The 16,294-nt window shown below is 40.5% G+C and overlaps 1 protein-coding gene across 7 annotated transcripts in view; it reads left to right on the top strand.

The window, feature by feature from the left end:
• The window catches only part of PH4alphaEFB (prolyl 4-hydroxylase subunit alpha-1), a 208,980-nt gene that overhangs the window by 157,506 nt on the left and 35,180 nt on the right, over positions 1-16,294 (top strand). For all 7 annotated transcript variants that reach the window (XM_071674780.1, XM_071674778.1, XM_071674784.1 and 4 more), the window contains 3 exons: positions 305-436; positions 10,155-10,289; positions 11,446-11,584. In XM_071674780.1, coding sequence (XP_071530881.1) covers positions 305-436; positions 10,155-10,289; positions 11,446-11,584 — 406 coding nt within the window. The remainder of the gene's footprint in view (positions 1-304; positions 437-10,154; positions 10,290-11,445; positions 11,585-16,294) is intronic.

Here is a 16,294-nt window from a genome sequence, read left to right as displayed (position 1 = left end):
GAATTTCAATTACTTGTATTGAGTAGATTTTATTTTACATCCAGTTTTGAAGATAAGTGGCATTTTTATGGTTGTAGGATAGTAGATTTAACCAAGGGAATTGGGCATCCTTACCCTTTGCCAGCCTTTAGGGTTTGAGCCCTAGATCTGTAATATTGATTACCTTAAAAGATCTTTCCTGTATGAAATTTATCCACCCCATGGAAATGGAGTTGTTGGTAGTAGAATAGTTGGATTTCTAACGTAAATAAGCATTTTATATATGTATGTATACATGATATACCACGGTTTTCTTGTTTTACAGGGTTATACTGTCTCAGAGAATATAGACGTCGCTGATGACTGGCAGAGAGAACGTAGAGCATATGAACGGCTTTGTCGTGGTGAGGGCACAATGTCACAGAGAGTTGTTGCTAAGCTTTACTGCTATTATCAGGTAAAGATGTATGTTAGATCACTGTTCTCTTTAATTTTTGATGATTGTATAATCATTGTACTGTCATTTATAGTATTGTAGAGGACCTGAATGTTGTTGTTATACTCTTAATTAAAGGTGTATGAAATGTGCATGAGCATGAAAAAAGAACTTTAAGTTTTAACATAAAAGTAAGATGTTAGAGCTAATTGGGCTAATTGAGGGAGTTCCATTCATAACAGGCGCCAGAGATATAGGTTTTTCATACTATTTGCCTTTTCCCACATTAGCAAGGTAGTGCTAAGAACAGAGGACTGAGCCTTTTGAAGGAATATCCTCACTTGGCCCCCTTCTCTGTTTCTTCTTTTGGAAAATTGAAAACGAGAGGGGAGGATTTCTAGCCCCTTACTCCCTCCACTTTTAGTCGCATTCTACAACACGTAGAGAATATGTGGGAAGTATTCTTTCTCCCCTAACCGCAGGGGTAAATAAAGTGCGTAAGATGAGAGCAAATGGGAACAACAGTGAAGGGGGCTAATGGGGAGGTAATAACAAGTAGTGGTGATGTGAGAACGAGATGGATGGAGTGAGTATTATGAAGGTTTGTTGAATGTGTTAGATGATAGAATAGTAGATATAGGGTGATGCAGAAGATGAAAGCTGGCAAGGCAGCGGGTTTGGATGGTATTGTCATGGAATTTATTAAAAAAAGGGGGGGACTTTATTGTTGACGGGTTGGTAAGGATATTTAACGTATGTATGGCTCATGGTGAAATGCCTGAGGATTGGCGAAATGCTTGTATAGTGCCATTGTACAATGGCAAAAGGGGATTAGAGTGAGTGCTCAAATTACAGAGGTATACGTTTGTTGAGTACTCCTGGGAAATTATATGGGACTGTATTGATTGAGAGGGTGAAGGCATGTACAGAGCATCAGATTAAGAAGAGCAGGGTGGTTTCAGAAGTGGTAGAGGATGTGTGGATCAAGTGTTTGCTTTGAAGAATGTATGTGAGAAATACTTAGAAAAGCAAATGGATTTGTATGTAGCATTTATGGATCTGGAGAAGGCATATGATAGAGTTGATAGAGATGCTCTGTGGATGGTATTAAGAATATATGGTGTTGGAGGTAAGTTGTTAGAAGCAGTGAAAAGTTTTTATCGAGGATGTAAGGCATATGTACTTGTAGGAAGAGAGGAAAGTGATTGGTTCTCAGTGAATGTTGGTTTGCGGCAGGGGTGCGTGATGTCTCCATGGTTGTTTAATTTGTTTATGGATGGGGTTGTTAGGGAGGTGAAAGCAAGAGTTTTGGAAAGAGCGGCAAGTATGCAGTCTGTTGTGGATGAGAGAGCTTGGGAAGTGAGTCAGTTGTTGTTTGCTGATGATACAGTGCTGGCGGCTGATTTGGGTGAGAAACTACATAAGCTGGTGACTGAGTTTGGTGAAGTGTGTGAAAGAAGAAAGCTGAGAGTAAATGTGAATAAGAGTAAGGTTATTAGATACATTGGGGTTGAGGGACAAGTCAGTTGGGAGGTAAGTTTGAATGGAGAAAACTGGAGGAAGTGAAGTGTTTTTGATATCTGGAGTGGATTTGGCAGCGGATGGAACCATGGAAGCAGAAGTGAATCTGAGGGTGGGGGAGAGGGCAAAAGTTCTGGGAGCGTTGAAAAATGTGTGGAAATCGAGAACGTTATCTTGGAAAGCAAAAATGGGTATGTTTGAAGGAATTGTGGTTCCAACAATGTTATATGGTTGTGAGGCTTGGGCTATAGATAGAGTTGTGCGGAGGTGGGTGGATGTGCATCTCATTTCCAAATGAGATGTTTGAGGACAATATGTGGTGTGAGGTGGTTTGATCGAGTATGTAATGAAGGGGTAGGAGAGATGTGTGGTAATAAAAAGAGTGTGGTTGAGAGAGCAGAATGAGTGAGGAAAGATTGACCAAGAGGATATATGTGTCAGAGGTGGAGGGAATGAGGAGACGTGGGAGACCAAATTGGAGGTGGAAAGATGGAGTGAAAAAGATTTTGAGTGATTGGGGCCTGAACATGCAGGAAGGTGAAAGGCGTGTAAGGAATAGAGTGAATTGGAACGATGTGGTATACCGGGGTCCATGTGCTGTCAGTGGATTGAACCAGGGCATGTGAAGCGTCTGAGGTAAACCATGGAAAGATTTATGGGGCCTGGATGTGGAAAGGGAGCTGTGGTTTCGGTGCATTGTACATGACAGCTAGAGAATGAGTGTGAACGAATGTGGTCTTTGTTGTCTTTTCCTAGTGCTACCTCACGCACGTGCGGGGGAGGGGGTTTTTCATTTCATGTGTGGCAGGGTGGTGATGGGAATGAATAAGGGCAGACAGTATGAATTATGTACATGTGTATATATGTACATGTGTGTGTGTATATATATGTATGTGTTGAGATGTATAGGTAGGTATATGTGCATGTGTGGACGTGTATGTATATACATGTATATGTGGGTGGGTTGGGCCATTCTTTCATCTGTTTCCTTGTGCTACCTTGCTAACGCGGGAGACAGCGACAAAGTATAATTAATAAGATAAATGAAGTTTGTTGAGTATTCCTGGGAGATTATATGGGAGAGTATTAATTGATAGGGTGAAGGCGTGTACAGAGCATCAGACTGGGGAAGAGCAGTGGTTTCAGAGGTGGTAGAGGATGTGTGGATCAGGTGTTTGCTTTGAAGAATGTATGTGAGAAATACTTAGAAAAACAAATGTATTTGTATGTAGCATTTATGGATCTGGATAAGGCATATGATAGAGTTGATAGAGATGCTCTGTGGAAGGTGTTAAGAAAATATGGTGTGGGAGGCAAGTTGTTAGAAGCAGTGAAAAGTTTTTATCAAGGATGTAAGGCATGTGTACGAGTAGAAAGAGAGGAAAGTAATTGGTTCTCAGTCAGTGTCGGTATGGGGCAGGGGTGCGTAATGTCTCCATGGTTGTTTGATTTGTTTATGGATGGGATTTTTAGGGAGGTTAATGCAAAAGTTTTGGAGAGAGGGGCAAGTATACAGTCTGTTGTGGATGAGAGAGCTTGGGAAGTGAGTCAGTTGTTGTTTGCTGGTGATACAGTGCTGGTGGCTGATTTGGGTGATAAACTACAGAAGCTGGTGACTGAGTTCGGTAAAGTGTGTGAAAGAAGAAAGCTGAGAGTAAATGTGAATAAGAGCAAGGTTATGAGGTACAGTAGAGTTGAGGGACAAGTCAGTTTGGAGGTAAGTTTGAATGGAGAAAAACTGGAGGGAGTGAAGTGTTTTAGATATCTGGGAGTGGATTTGGCAGTGGATGGAACCATGGAAGCAGAAGTGAATCATAGGGTGGGAGAGGGGGCAAAAGTTCTGTGTGGAAGGCAAGAACGTTACCTTGGAAAGCAAAAATGGGTTTGTTTGAAGGAATAGTGGTTCCAACAATGTTATATGGTTGCGAGGCATGGGCTATAGATAAAGTTGTGCAGAGGAGGGTGGATGTGCTGGAAATGAGATTTCTGAGGACAATATGTGGTGTGAAGGGGTTTGATCGAGTAAGTGATGAAAAGGTAAGAGAGATGTGAGGTAATAAAAAGAGTGTGGTTGAGAGAGCAAAAGAGGGTGTTTTGAAATGGTTTGGTCACATGGAGAGAATGAGTGAGGAAAGATTGACCAAGACGATATATGTGTCAGAGGTGGAGGGGACGAGGAGAAGTGGGAGACCCAATTGGAGGTGGAAAGATGGAGTGAAAAAGAACATGCAGGAGGGTGAAAGGTGTGCAAGGAATAGTGAATTGGAACGATGTGGTATACCGGGATCGACGTGCTGTCAATGGATTGAACCAGGGCATGTAAAGTGTCTGGGGTAAACCATGGAAAGTTTTGTGGGGCCTGGATGTGGAAAGGGAGCTGTGGTTTCGGTGCATTAAACATGACAGCTAGAGACTGAGTGTGAACGAATGTGGCCTTTGTTGTCTTTTCCTAGCGTTACCTCACGCACATGCGGGGGAAGGGGTTTGTCATTTCATGTGTGGTGGGGTTGGCGACGGGAACGAATAAGGGCAGACAGTATGAATTATGTACATGTGTATATAAGTATATGTCTGTGTGTATATATATGTATACGTTGAGATGTATAGGTATGTATATGTTCGTGTGTGGACGTGTATGTATATTAATGTGTATGTGGGTGGGTTGGGCCATTGTTTCGTCTGTTTCCTTGCGCTGCCTCGCTAATGCGGGAGACAGTGACAAATTATGATAGAATAAATAAATAAATATATATATATATATATATATATATATATATATATATATATATATATATATATATATATATATATATATATATATATATATATATATATATATATAAATATATCTCATCTCAAACTATTCACCATTTCCCGCATTAGCGAGGTAGCGTTAAAAACAGAGAACTGGGCCTTTGAGGGAATATCCTCACCTGGCCCCCTTCTCTGTTCTTTCTTTTGGAAAATTAAAAAAAAAAGATAATGAGAGGGGAGGATTTCCAGCCCCCCGCTGCCTCCCCTTTTAGTCGCCTTCTCCGACACGCAGGGAATACGTGGGAAGTATTCTTTCTCCCCTGTCCACAGGGATAATATATATATATATATATATATATATATATATATATATATATATATATATATATATATATATATATTTTTTCATACTATTTGCCATTTCCCGCGTTAGCGAGGTAGCGTTAAGAACAGAGAACTGGGCCTTAGAGGGAATATCCTCACCTGACCCCCTTCTCTGTTGCTTCTTTTGGAAAATTAAAAAAAAACAAGAAAGGGGAGGATTTCCAGCCACCCGCTGCCTCCCCTTTTAGTCGCCTTCTACGACACGCAGGGAATACGTGGGAAGCATTCTTTCTCCCCTATCCCCAGGGATAATATATATATATATATATATATATATATATATATATATATATATATATATATATATATATATATATATATATTCCTGGGGATAGGGGAGAAAGAATACTTCCCACGTATTCCCTGCGTGTCGTAGAAGGCGACTAAAAGGGAAGGGAGCGGGGGGCTGGAAATCTTCCCCTCTCATTTTTTTTTTTAGTTTTCCAAAGGAAGAAACAGAGAAGGGGGCCGGGTGAGGATGTTTCCTCAGAGGCCCAGTCCTCTGTTCTTAACGCTACCTCGCTGAGGCGGGAAATGGCGAATAGTATGAAAGAAAGAAGAATATATATATATATATATATATATATATATATATATATATATATATATAAGTATAAAAAAAAAGAAAAAAAATATATATATATATATATATATATATATATATATATATATATATATATTTTTTTTCTTTGTCGCTGTCTCCCACGTTTGCGAGGTAGCGCAAGGAAACAGACGAAAGAAATGGCCCAACCCACCCCCATACACATGTATATACATACGTCCACACATGCAAATATACATACCTACACAGCTTTCCATGGTTTACCCCAGACGCTTCACATGCCCTGATTCAATCCACTGACAGCATGTCAACCCCGGTATACCACATCGATCCAATTCACTCTATTCCTTGCCCGCCTTTCACCCTCCTGCATGTTCAGGCCCCGATCACACAAAATCTTTTTCACTCCATCTTTCCACCTCCAATTTGGTCTCCCACTTCTCCTCGTTCCCTCCACCTCCGACACATATATTCTCTTGGTCAATCTTTCCTCACTTATTCTCTCCATGTGCCCAAACCATTTCAAAACACCCTCTTCTGCTCTCTCAACCACGCTCTTTTTATTTCCACACATCTCTCTTACCTTACCCTTACGTTACTTACTCGATCAAACCACCTCACACCACACATTGTCCTCAAACATCTCATTTCTAGCACATCCATCCTCCTGCGCACAACTCTATCCATAGCCCACGCCTCGCAACCATACAACATTGTTGGAACCACTATTCCTTCAAACATACCCATTTTTGCTTTCCAAGATAATGTTCTCGACTTCCACACATTCTTCAAGGCTCCCAGGATTTTCGCCCCCTCCTCTACCCTATGATTCACTTCCGCTTCCATGGTTCCATCCGCTGCCAGATCCACTCCCAGATATCTAAAACACTTTACTTCCTCCAGTTTTTCTCCATTCAAACTTGCCTCCCAATTGACTTGACCCTCAACCCTACTGTACCTAATAACCTTGCTCTTATTCACATTTACTCTTAACTTTCTTCTTTCACACACTTTACCAAACTCAGTCACCAGCTTCTGCAGTTTCTCACATGAATCAGCCACCAGCGCTGTATCATCAGCGAACAACAACTGACTCACTTCCCAAGCTCTCTCATCCACAACAGACTTCATACTTGCCCCTCTTTCCAAAACTCTTGCATTCACCTCCCTAACAACCCCATCCATAAACAAATTAAACAACCATGGAGACATCACACACCCCTGCCGCAAACCTACATTCACTGAAAACCAATCACTTTCCTCTCTTCCTACACGTACACATGCCTTACACCTCGATAAAAACTTTTCACTGCTTCTAACAACTTGCCTCCCACACCATATATTCTTAATACCTTCCACAGAGCATCACTATCAACTCTTATCATATGCCTTCTTCAGATCCATAAATGCTACATACAAATCCATTTGCTTTTCTAAGTATTTCTCACATACATTCTTCAAAGCAAACACCTGATCCACACATCCTCTACCACTTCTGAAACCACACTGCTCTTCCCCAATCTGATGCTCTGTACATGCCTTCACCCTCTCAATCAATACCCTCCCATATAATTTACCAGGAATACTCAACAAACTTATACCTCTGTAATTTGAGCACTCACTCTTATCCCCTTTGCCTTTGTACAATGGCACTATGCACGCATTCCGCCAATCCTCAGGCACCTCACCTTGAGTTATACATACATTAAATAACCTTACCAACCAGTCAACAATACAGTCACCCCCTTTTTTTATAAATTCCACTGCAATACCATCCAAACCTGCTGCCTTGCCGGCTTTCATCTTCCGCAAAGCTTTTACTACCTCTTCTCAGTTTACCAAATCATTTTCCCTAACCCTCTCACTTTGCACACCACCTCGACCAAAACACCCTATATCTGCCACTCTATCATCAAACACATTCAACAAACCTTCAAAATACTTACTCCATCTCCTTCTCACATCACCACTACTTGTTATCACCTCCCCATTTGCGCCCTTCACTGAAGTTCCCATTTGCTCCCTTGTCTTACGCACTTTATTTACCTCCTTCCAGGACATCTTTTTATTCTCCCTGAAATATAGATATATATATATATATATATATATATATATATATATATATATATATATATATATATATATATATATATATAGATATATATATATATATATCTTTCTTTTCTTTCAAACTATTCGCCATTTCCCGCATTAGCGAGATAGCGTTAAGAACAGAGGACTGGGCCTTTGAGGGAATACCCTCACCTGGCCCAATTCTCTGTCCTTTCTTTTGGAAAAAAAAAAAAAAAAAAACGAGAGGGGAGGATTTCCAGCCCCCCGCTCCCTCCCCTTTTAGTCGCCTTCTACGACTCGCAGGGAATACGTGGGAAGTATTCTTAATCCCCTATCCCCAGGGATATATATATATATATATATGTATATATATATATATATATATATATATATATATGTATATATATATATATATATATATATATATGTATATATATATATATATATATATTTTTTTTTTTTTTCAAACTATTCGCCATTTCCCGCGTTAGCGAGGTAGCGTTATATATATATATATATATATATATATATATATATATATATATATATATATATATATATATATATATATTTCTTTCTTTTAAACTATTCGCCATTTCCCGCATTAGCGAGGTAGCATTAGGAACAGAGGACTGGGCCTTTTTTTGGAATATCCTCACCTGGCCCCCTCCGTTCCGTCTTTTGGAAAAAAAAAAAAGATTAAGAATCCTCCCTAGGTATTCCCTGCATGTCGTAGAAGGCGACTAAAAGGGGAGGGAGCGGGGGGCTGGAAATCCTCCCCTCTCGTTTTTTTATATATATATATATATATATATATATATATATATATATATATATATATATATATATATCATCCCTGGGGATAGGGGATTAAGAATACTTCCCATGTATTCCCTGCATGTCGTAGAAGGCGACTAAAAGGGGAGGGAGCGGGGGGCTGGAAATCCTCCACTCTCATTTTTTTTTTAATTTTCCAAAAGAAGGAACAGAGGGGGCCAGGTGAGGATATTCCAAAAAAGGCCCAGTCCTCTGTTCTTAACGCTACCTCGCTAACGCGGGAAATGGCGAATAGTTTAAAAGAAAAGAAAAGATATATATATATATATATATATATATATATATATATATATATATATATATATATATATATATATATATATATTCATTATTTATTTATTCCACTTTGTCGCTGTCTCCAGCTTTAGCGAGGTAGCGCAGTATAACGGACAAAAGAATGGCCCAACCCACCCACATACACATGAGTATACATAAATGCCCACACACACACACATATACATTTCAGCGTATACATACATATACATACTCAGACATATACATATATACACATGCACATATTCATATATGCTGCCTTCATCCATTCCTGCTGCCACCCTGCCACACATGAAATGGCCCCCTCCTCCTGTGTGCACGCAAGGTAGTGCTAGAAAAAGACAACAAGGCCACATTCGTTCACACTCAGTCTCTATCTGTCATGTGTAATGCACCAAAACCATAGCTCCCTTTCCACATCCAGGCCCCACAAAACTTTCCATGGTTTACCCCAGACACTTCACATGCCCAGGTTCAATCCATTGACAGCACGTCGAACCTGGTGTACCACATCGTTCCAATTCACTCTATTCCTTGCACGCTTTTCATCCTCCTGTATGTTCAGGCTCAGATCCTTCAAAATCTTATTCACTCCATCCTTCCACCTCCAATTTGGCCTCCCACTTCTCCTCGTTCCCTCCACCTCTGACACATGTATCCTCTATGTCAATCTTTCCTCATTCATTCTCTCCATGTGACCAAACCATTTCAATACACCCTATTCTGCTCTCTCAACCACACTCATTTTATTACCACACTTCTCTCTTGCCCTTTCATTACTTACTTGATCAAACCACTTCACACCACATATTGTCCTTAAACATCTCATTTCCAACACATCAACCCTCCTCTGCATAACCCTATCTATAGCCCATGCCTCACAACCATATAACATTGTTGGAACCACTATTCCTTCAAACATACCCATTTTTGCTCTTTGAGGTAATGTTCTCACCTTCCACACATTCTTCAACGCTCCTAGAACCTTTACCCCCTCCCCAGCCCTGTGACTCACTTCAGCTTCCATGGTTCCATCCGCTGCTAAATCCACTCCCAGGTAACTAAAACACTTCACTTCCTCCAGTTTTTCTCCATTCAAACTTTCCTCCTAATTTGCTTTCTTTTTCTATTTTGTAGAATACTGTTGTACAAAATTTTCTGCTGTGTTTATCCCAAATTTATGAAATTATTTACAAAAGCATGCCAGTTATGAAGTTTACAAAACTTTATTACACATGTGAATATGTTTAGAATTTAATAGATATACCCACCATTATATATTCTCTCACCACATATCAGATTAATCATATGTGTTATATTTGATTCATCTTACAGCATGGCCCAAGTGACTTCCTTATCATTAGTCCTGTGAAGGCAGAGGTGGTACACATTCACCCAACTGTAACAATCTACCATGATGTTCTTAGTGATAGTGAAATTGCTGTTATTAAAGAACTTGCAACACCCATGGTAAGTACAGATTTCGATACTGATATCCAAAAAAATATGTAGCTTGGAAATAGGAGGATAGTTTGCTTTTGTTGAGCATCAAGTGAATACTTTGGAAGGAGTATTAAAGTTGAAGTCTGTGATATAAGCTGATAATAAAAGATATCATTGTGGTTCAGAGCTATGAAAGATCTGTTTCCTCTTTTCCTAAAGCCTTAGCAAATCTTGTCTCTTGCCTCCATAAGATAGTAATCAGACATCCCACCACCAGCCCCTCTTGGTACATTTACATCAGCAAGTCTCTCTTTTACATGCCTATCGCTTGATATGTAATCCAGTAATGCTCCCTGACTAGCTTTCACACTAGCGTGCATTTACTTGTGGATATCCTTTTTCTTAAACCAGGTATTCCCAGTCACCAGTTATTTTTCAGCATACAGTTTCATCAGCTGTTCATCACATCCATTCATGATACTGAATACCCCATAATAATCCTTTCCATTATAACCTAACTGCCACATTATTTGCCTTCACTTTCACATCACCCATCACCAATAATTGGACTCTTGCATCAAAACTGCTAACACATTCACTCAGCTGGTCCCAAAACACTTGTCTCTCATGGTTTATCTTCTCATGGCCAGGTGCATAATCATCCACCTTTCACCATCCACTTCCATTTTTAATTGCATCAGAGTAGAATTCTTTTTCTTACACACTTTCACACATTCCCACAGCTGCTTCAGTAGTGCTACTCCTTCTTTAGTTCTCATAGTGTCATAAACCTTTGATTTTATTCCTGCAACACTTCCAAATCATTCTTCCTTTTTATCCCCCCCCCCCCCCTCTCTCTCTCTCTCTCTCTCTCAAGTACTGATAAGAGCCATATAGGGAAAAATCTTTACTTGGCTTCTTGCTCTGTTCTTTCTTTTGGAAAGTAATACAGGAAGGTGGGAATTACAGTCACCTGCTTCCACCCCTCCAAGTCACTTACTATGACGCAGGGAATATGTGGGCCAATTGAAATAGTGACTGTATAGACAGTGATCTGACGTTACATAGCACACATTTTTCACAACTGGTATGATAATTGTAGATAAATCATGTGGACTCTATGCAGATATAGATATTATTTTCCATTTTCAAAAAAGATCACATAGTTTTTATTTGATTACAGTTTAAACGAGCAACTGTTCAGAATTATAAGACTGGTGAGCTTGAAACTGCATCTTACCGCATAAGCAAATCTTCGTGGCTAAAGAGCGAAGATTCAGAGGTTGTATTTAGGGTCAATGAACGTATTGAATCCATAACAGGTAAGACTACTGCAAGCAAAACTGTAACATTCTAATAGTTCTATAATGTAACAGTGATTACTTTTTATTTCTTTTGTCTTCATTTGGATATATTAGTAGTCATTATTCCCAATCTTGACAAACATTAGAGTATATAGACCAATATATTTATATGCCACTTGTGAAAAACTCATGTTTTTGCTTGAATGTCACTATTTTTCTTCTTTTTCTTCAGCATTGGGGACTTTTCCTTTTATAAGGACATAATGACTTCCTAGCAAGTTATGTCATGGTTTTTAATTTTCCAAAAGAAGGAACAGAGAATGGGGCAAAGTGAGGATATTTCCTCTAAGGCTCAGTCCTCTGTTCTTAACACTGCCTTGCCTACATGGGAAATGGCGAATATGTATTAAAAAGAAAATTCTATCATATTTGCTATCTCCCGCTTTAGCAAGGTAGCATCAAAAACAGAGAAATGAGCGTTTGAGGGAAAATCCTTACTTACCCCCAGGAGGGAACAAGAAGAGGGAGACCAAACTGGAGGTGAAAGGATGGAGTGAAAAAGATTTTGAGCGATCGGGGCCAGAACATATGGGAAGGAGAGAGGCATGCAAGGAATAGAGTGAATTGGAGGGATGTCGTATACTGGGATCGACGTGCCATCAGTGGACTGAACCAGGGCATGTGAAACTTCTGGGGTAAATCATGGAAAATTTTGCAGGGTCTGGATATGGATAGGGTGCTGTGGTTTCAGTGCATTACACATGACAGGTAGAGACTGAGTGTGAGTGAATTTGGCCTTTTTTGTATGTTTTCTTGGCACTTCCTTGCTGAAGCAGGGAGTAGCGATGCTGTTTCCTTTGGGGTGGGGTAATGCTGGGAATGGATGAAGGCAAGCATAAATATGAACATGTGTATATATGTCTGTGTATGTGTGTGCATATGTATGTATATGTTGGTATGTATATGTGCGTGTTTGGGTGTTTATGTATATATGTGTGGATGGGCCATTCTTCGGATGTTCCCTTGCGCTACCTCACTGGTGCGTGAGACGGCGATCAAGTATAATTAATAAATTGATAAACATGCATACACATGCATATACATACATATACATATATTTCCACACATCTCTCTTACCCTTGCATTGCTTGCTTGATCAAACCACCTCAGGCCGCATGTTGTCCTCAAGCATCTCGTTTCCAGCACATCCACCCTCCTCCGCGCAGTTGTTGTTCGCTGATGATACAGCGCTGGTGGCTGATTCATGTGAGAAACTGCAGAAGCTGGTGACTGAGTTTGGTAAAGTGTGTGAAAGGAGAAAGTTAAGAGTAAATGTGAATAAGAGCAAGGTAATTAGGTACAGTAGGGTTGAGGGTCAAGTCAATTGGGAGGTAAGTTTGAATGGAGAAAAACTGGAGGAAGTAAAGTGTTTTAGATATCTGGGAGTGGATCTGGCAGCGGATGGAACCATGGAAGCGGAAGTGGATCATAGGGTGGGGGAGGGGGCGAAAATTCTGGGAGCCTTGAAGAATGTGTGGAAGTCGAGAACATTATCTCGGAAAGCAAAAATGGGTATGTTTGAAGGAATAGTGGTTCCAACAATGTTGTATGGTTGCGAGGCGTGGGCTATGAATAGAGTTGTGCGCAGGAGGATGGATGTGCTGGAAATGAGATGTTTGAGGACAATGTGTGGTGTGAGGTGGTTTGATCGAGTAAGTAATGTAAGGGTAAGAGAGATGTGTGGAAATAAAAAGAGTGTGGTTGAGAGAGCAGAAGAGGGTGTTTTGAAATGGTTTGGGCACATGGAGAGAATGAGTGAGGAAAGATTGACCATGAGGATATATGTGTCGGAGGTGGAGGGAACGAGGAGAAGTGGGAGACCAAATTTTAGGTGGAAAGATGGAGTGAAAAAGATTTTGTGTGATCGGGGCCTGAACATGCAGGAGGGTGAAAGGAGGGCAAGGAATAGAGTGAATTGGATCGATGTGGTATACCAGGGTTGATGTGCTGTCAATGGATTGAATCAGGGCATGTGAAGCGTCTGGGGTAAACCATGGAAAGCTGTGTAGGTATGTATATTTGCGTGTGTGGACGTATGTATATACATGTGTATGGGGGTGGGTTGGGCCATTTCTTTCGTCTGTTTCCTTGCGCTACCTCGCAAACATGGGAGACAGCGACAAAGCAAAAAAAAATATATATATATATATATATATATATATATATATATATATATATATATATATATATTTTTTTTTTTTTTTTTTTTTTATACTTTGTCGCTGTCTCCCGCGTTTGCGAGGTAGCGCAAGGAAACAGACGAAAGAAATGGCCCAACCCCCCCCCATACACATGTACATACACACGTCCACACACGCAAATATACATACCTACACAGCTTTCCATGGTTTACCCCAGACGCTTCACATGCCTTGATTCAATCCACTGACAGCACGTCAACCCCTGTATACCACATCGCTCCAATTCACTCTATTCCTTGCCCTCCTTTCACCCTCCTGCATGTTCAGGCCCCGATCACACAAAATCTTTTTCACTCCATCTTTCCACCTCCAATTTGGTCTCCCTCTTCTCCTCGTTCCCTCCACCTCCGACACATATATTCTCTTGGTCAATCTTTCCTCACTCATTCTCTCCATGTGCCCAAACCATTTCAAAACACCCTCTTCTGCTCTCTCAACCACGCTCTTTTTATTTCCACACATCTCTCTTACCCTTACATTACTTACTCGATCAAACCACCTCACACCACACATTGTCCTCAAACATCTCATTTCCAGCACATCCATCCTCCTGCGCACAACTGTATCCATAGCCCACGCCTCGCAACCATACAACATTGTTGGAACCACTATTCCTTCAAACATACCCATTTTTGCTTTCCGAGATAATGTTCTCGACTTCCACACATTTTTCAAGGCTCCCAAAATTTTCGCCCCCTCCCCCACCCTATGATCCACTTCCGCTTCCATGGTTCCATCCGCTGACAGATCCACTCCCAGATATCTAAAACACTTCACTTCCTCCAGTTTTTCTCCATTCAAACTCACCTCCCAATTGACTTGACCCTCAACCCTACTGTACCTAATAACCTTGCTCTTATTCACATTTACTCTTAACTTTCTTCTTCCACACACTTTTCCAAACTCAGTCACCAGCTTCTGCAGTTTCTTACATGAATCAGCCACCAGCGCTGTATCATCAGCGAACAACAACTGACTCACTTCCCAAGCTCTCTCATCCCCAACAGACTTCATACTTGCCCCTCTTTCCAAAACTCTTGCATTTACCTCCCTAACAACCCCATCCATAAACAAATTAAACAACCATGGAGACATCACACACCCCTGCCGCAAACCTACATTCACTGAGAACCAATCACTTTCCTCTCTTCCTACACGTACACATGCCTTACATCCTCGATAAAAACTTTTCACTGCTTCTAACAACTTGCCTCCCACACCATATATTCTTAATACCTTCCACAGAGCATCTCTATCAACTCTATCATATGCCTTCTCCAGATCCATAAATGCTACATACAAATCCATTTGCTTTTCTAAGTATTTCTCACATACATTCTTCAAAGCAAACACCTGATCCACACATCCTCTACCACTTCTGAAACCGCACTGCTCTTCCCCAATCTGATGCTCTGTACATGCCTTCACCCTCTCAATCAATACCCTCCCATATAATTTACCAGGAATACTCAACAAACTTATATATATATATTCTTTTTCTTTCATACTATTCGCCATTTCCCGCATTAGCGAGGTAGCGTTGAGAACAGAGGACTGGGCCCTTAAGGGAATATCCTCACCTGGGCCCCTTCTCTGTTCCCTCTTTTGGAAAATTAAAAAAAAAAAGTGAGAGGGGAGGATTTCCAGCCCCCCGCTCCCTCCCTTTTTAGTCGCCTTCTACGACACGCAGGGAATACGTGGGAAGTATTCTTTCTCCCCTATCCCCAGGGATAATATATATATATATATATATATATATATATATATATATATATATATATATATATATATATATATATATATGTATATATATATGGGAGCGGGGGGGCTGGAAATCCTCCCCTCTCGTTTTTAGCTTTCCAAAAGAAGGAACAGAGAAACAGAGAAGGTGGCCAAGTGAGGATTTCCCTCAAAGGCCCAGTCCTCTGTTCGTAATGCTACCTCACTAATGCAGGAAATAGCGAATAGTGTGAAAAACAAAGCATATAAACATACACATATTCATATTCTTTGCCCTCATTCATTTCTGGTGCCACTATGCCCCACAGGAAACAACATCACCACCCCCCCACATCAGCAAAGTAGTGCCGAGAAAGACAAAAGGCCCCATCTACTAATGTGTAATGCACTGAAACCGCAGCTCCCTATCTACATCCAGGCCCAACAGACCCTTCTATGATTTACCCCAGACATTTCACATGCCCTGGTTCAGTTAATTGACTGCACATTGACTCCAGTATACCACATCATTCCAATTCACTTCAAGCCCTGATCATTCAAAATCTTATCACTCCATCCTTCCATCTCTAGTTTGGTCTCCCACTTCTCCATGTTCCTTCCATCTCTGACACAATATCCTCTTTGTCACCTTTTCCTTACTCATTCTCCCCATATGTCCAAACCATTTCAACACACCTTTTTTTTTGTTACCACACATCTCTCTTACTCTTTCATTACTTACTCAGTC

This window comes from Panulirus ornatus, chromosome 20, assembly GCF_036320965.1.
Source record: "Panulirus ornatus isolate Po-2019 chromosome 20, ASM3632096v1, whole genome shotgun sequence".
Taxonomy (NCBI): Eukaryota; Metazoa; Arthropoda; class Malacostraca; order Decapoda; family Palinuridae; genus Panulirus; species Panulirus ornatus.
Note: the sequence above shows the minus strand (reverse complement) of the source record. Positions and strands in the feature narration are given on the sequence as shown.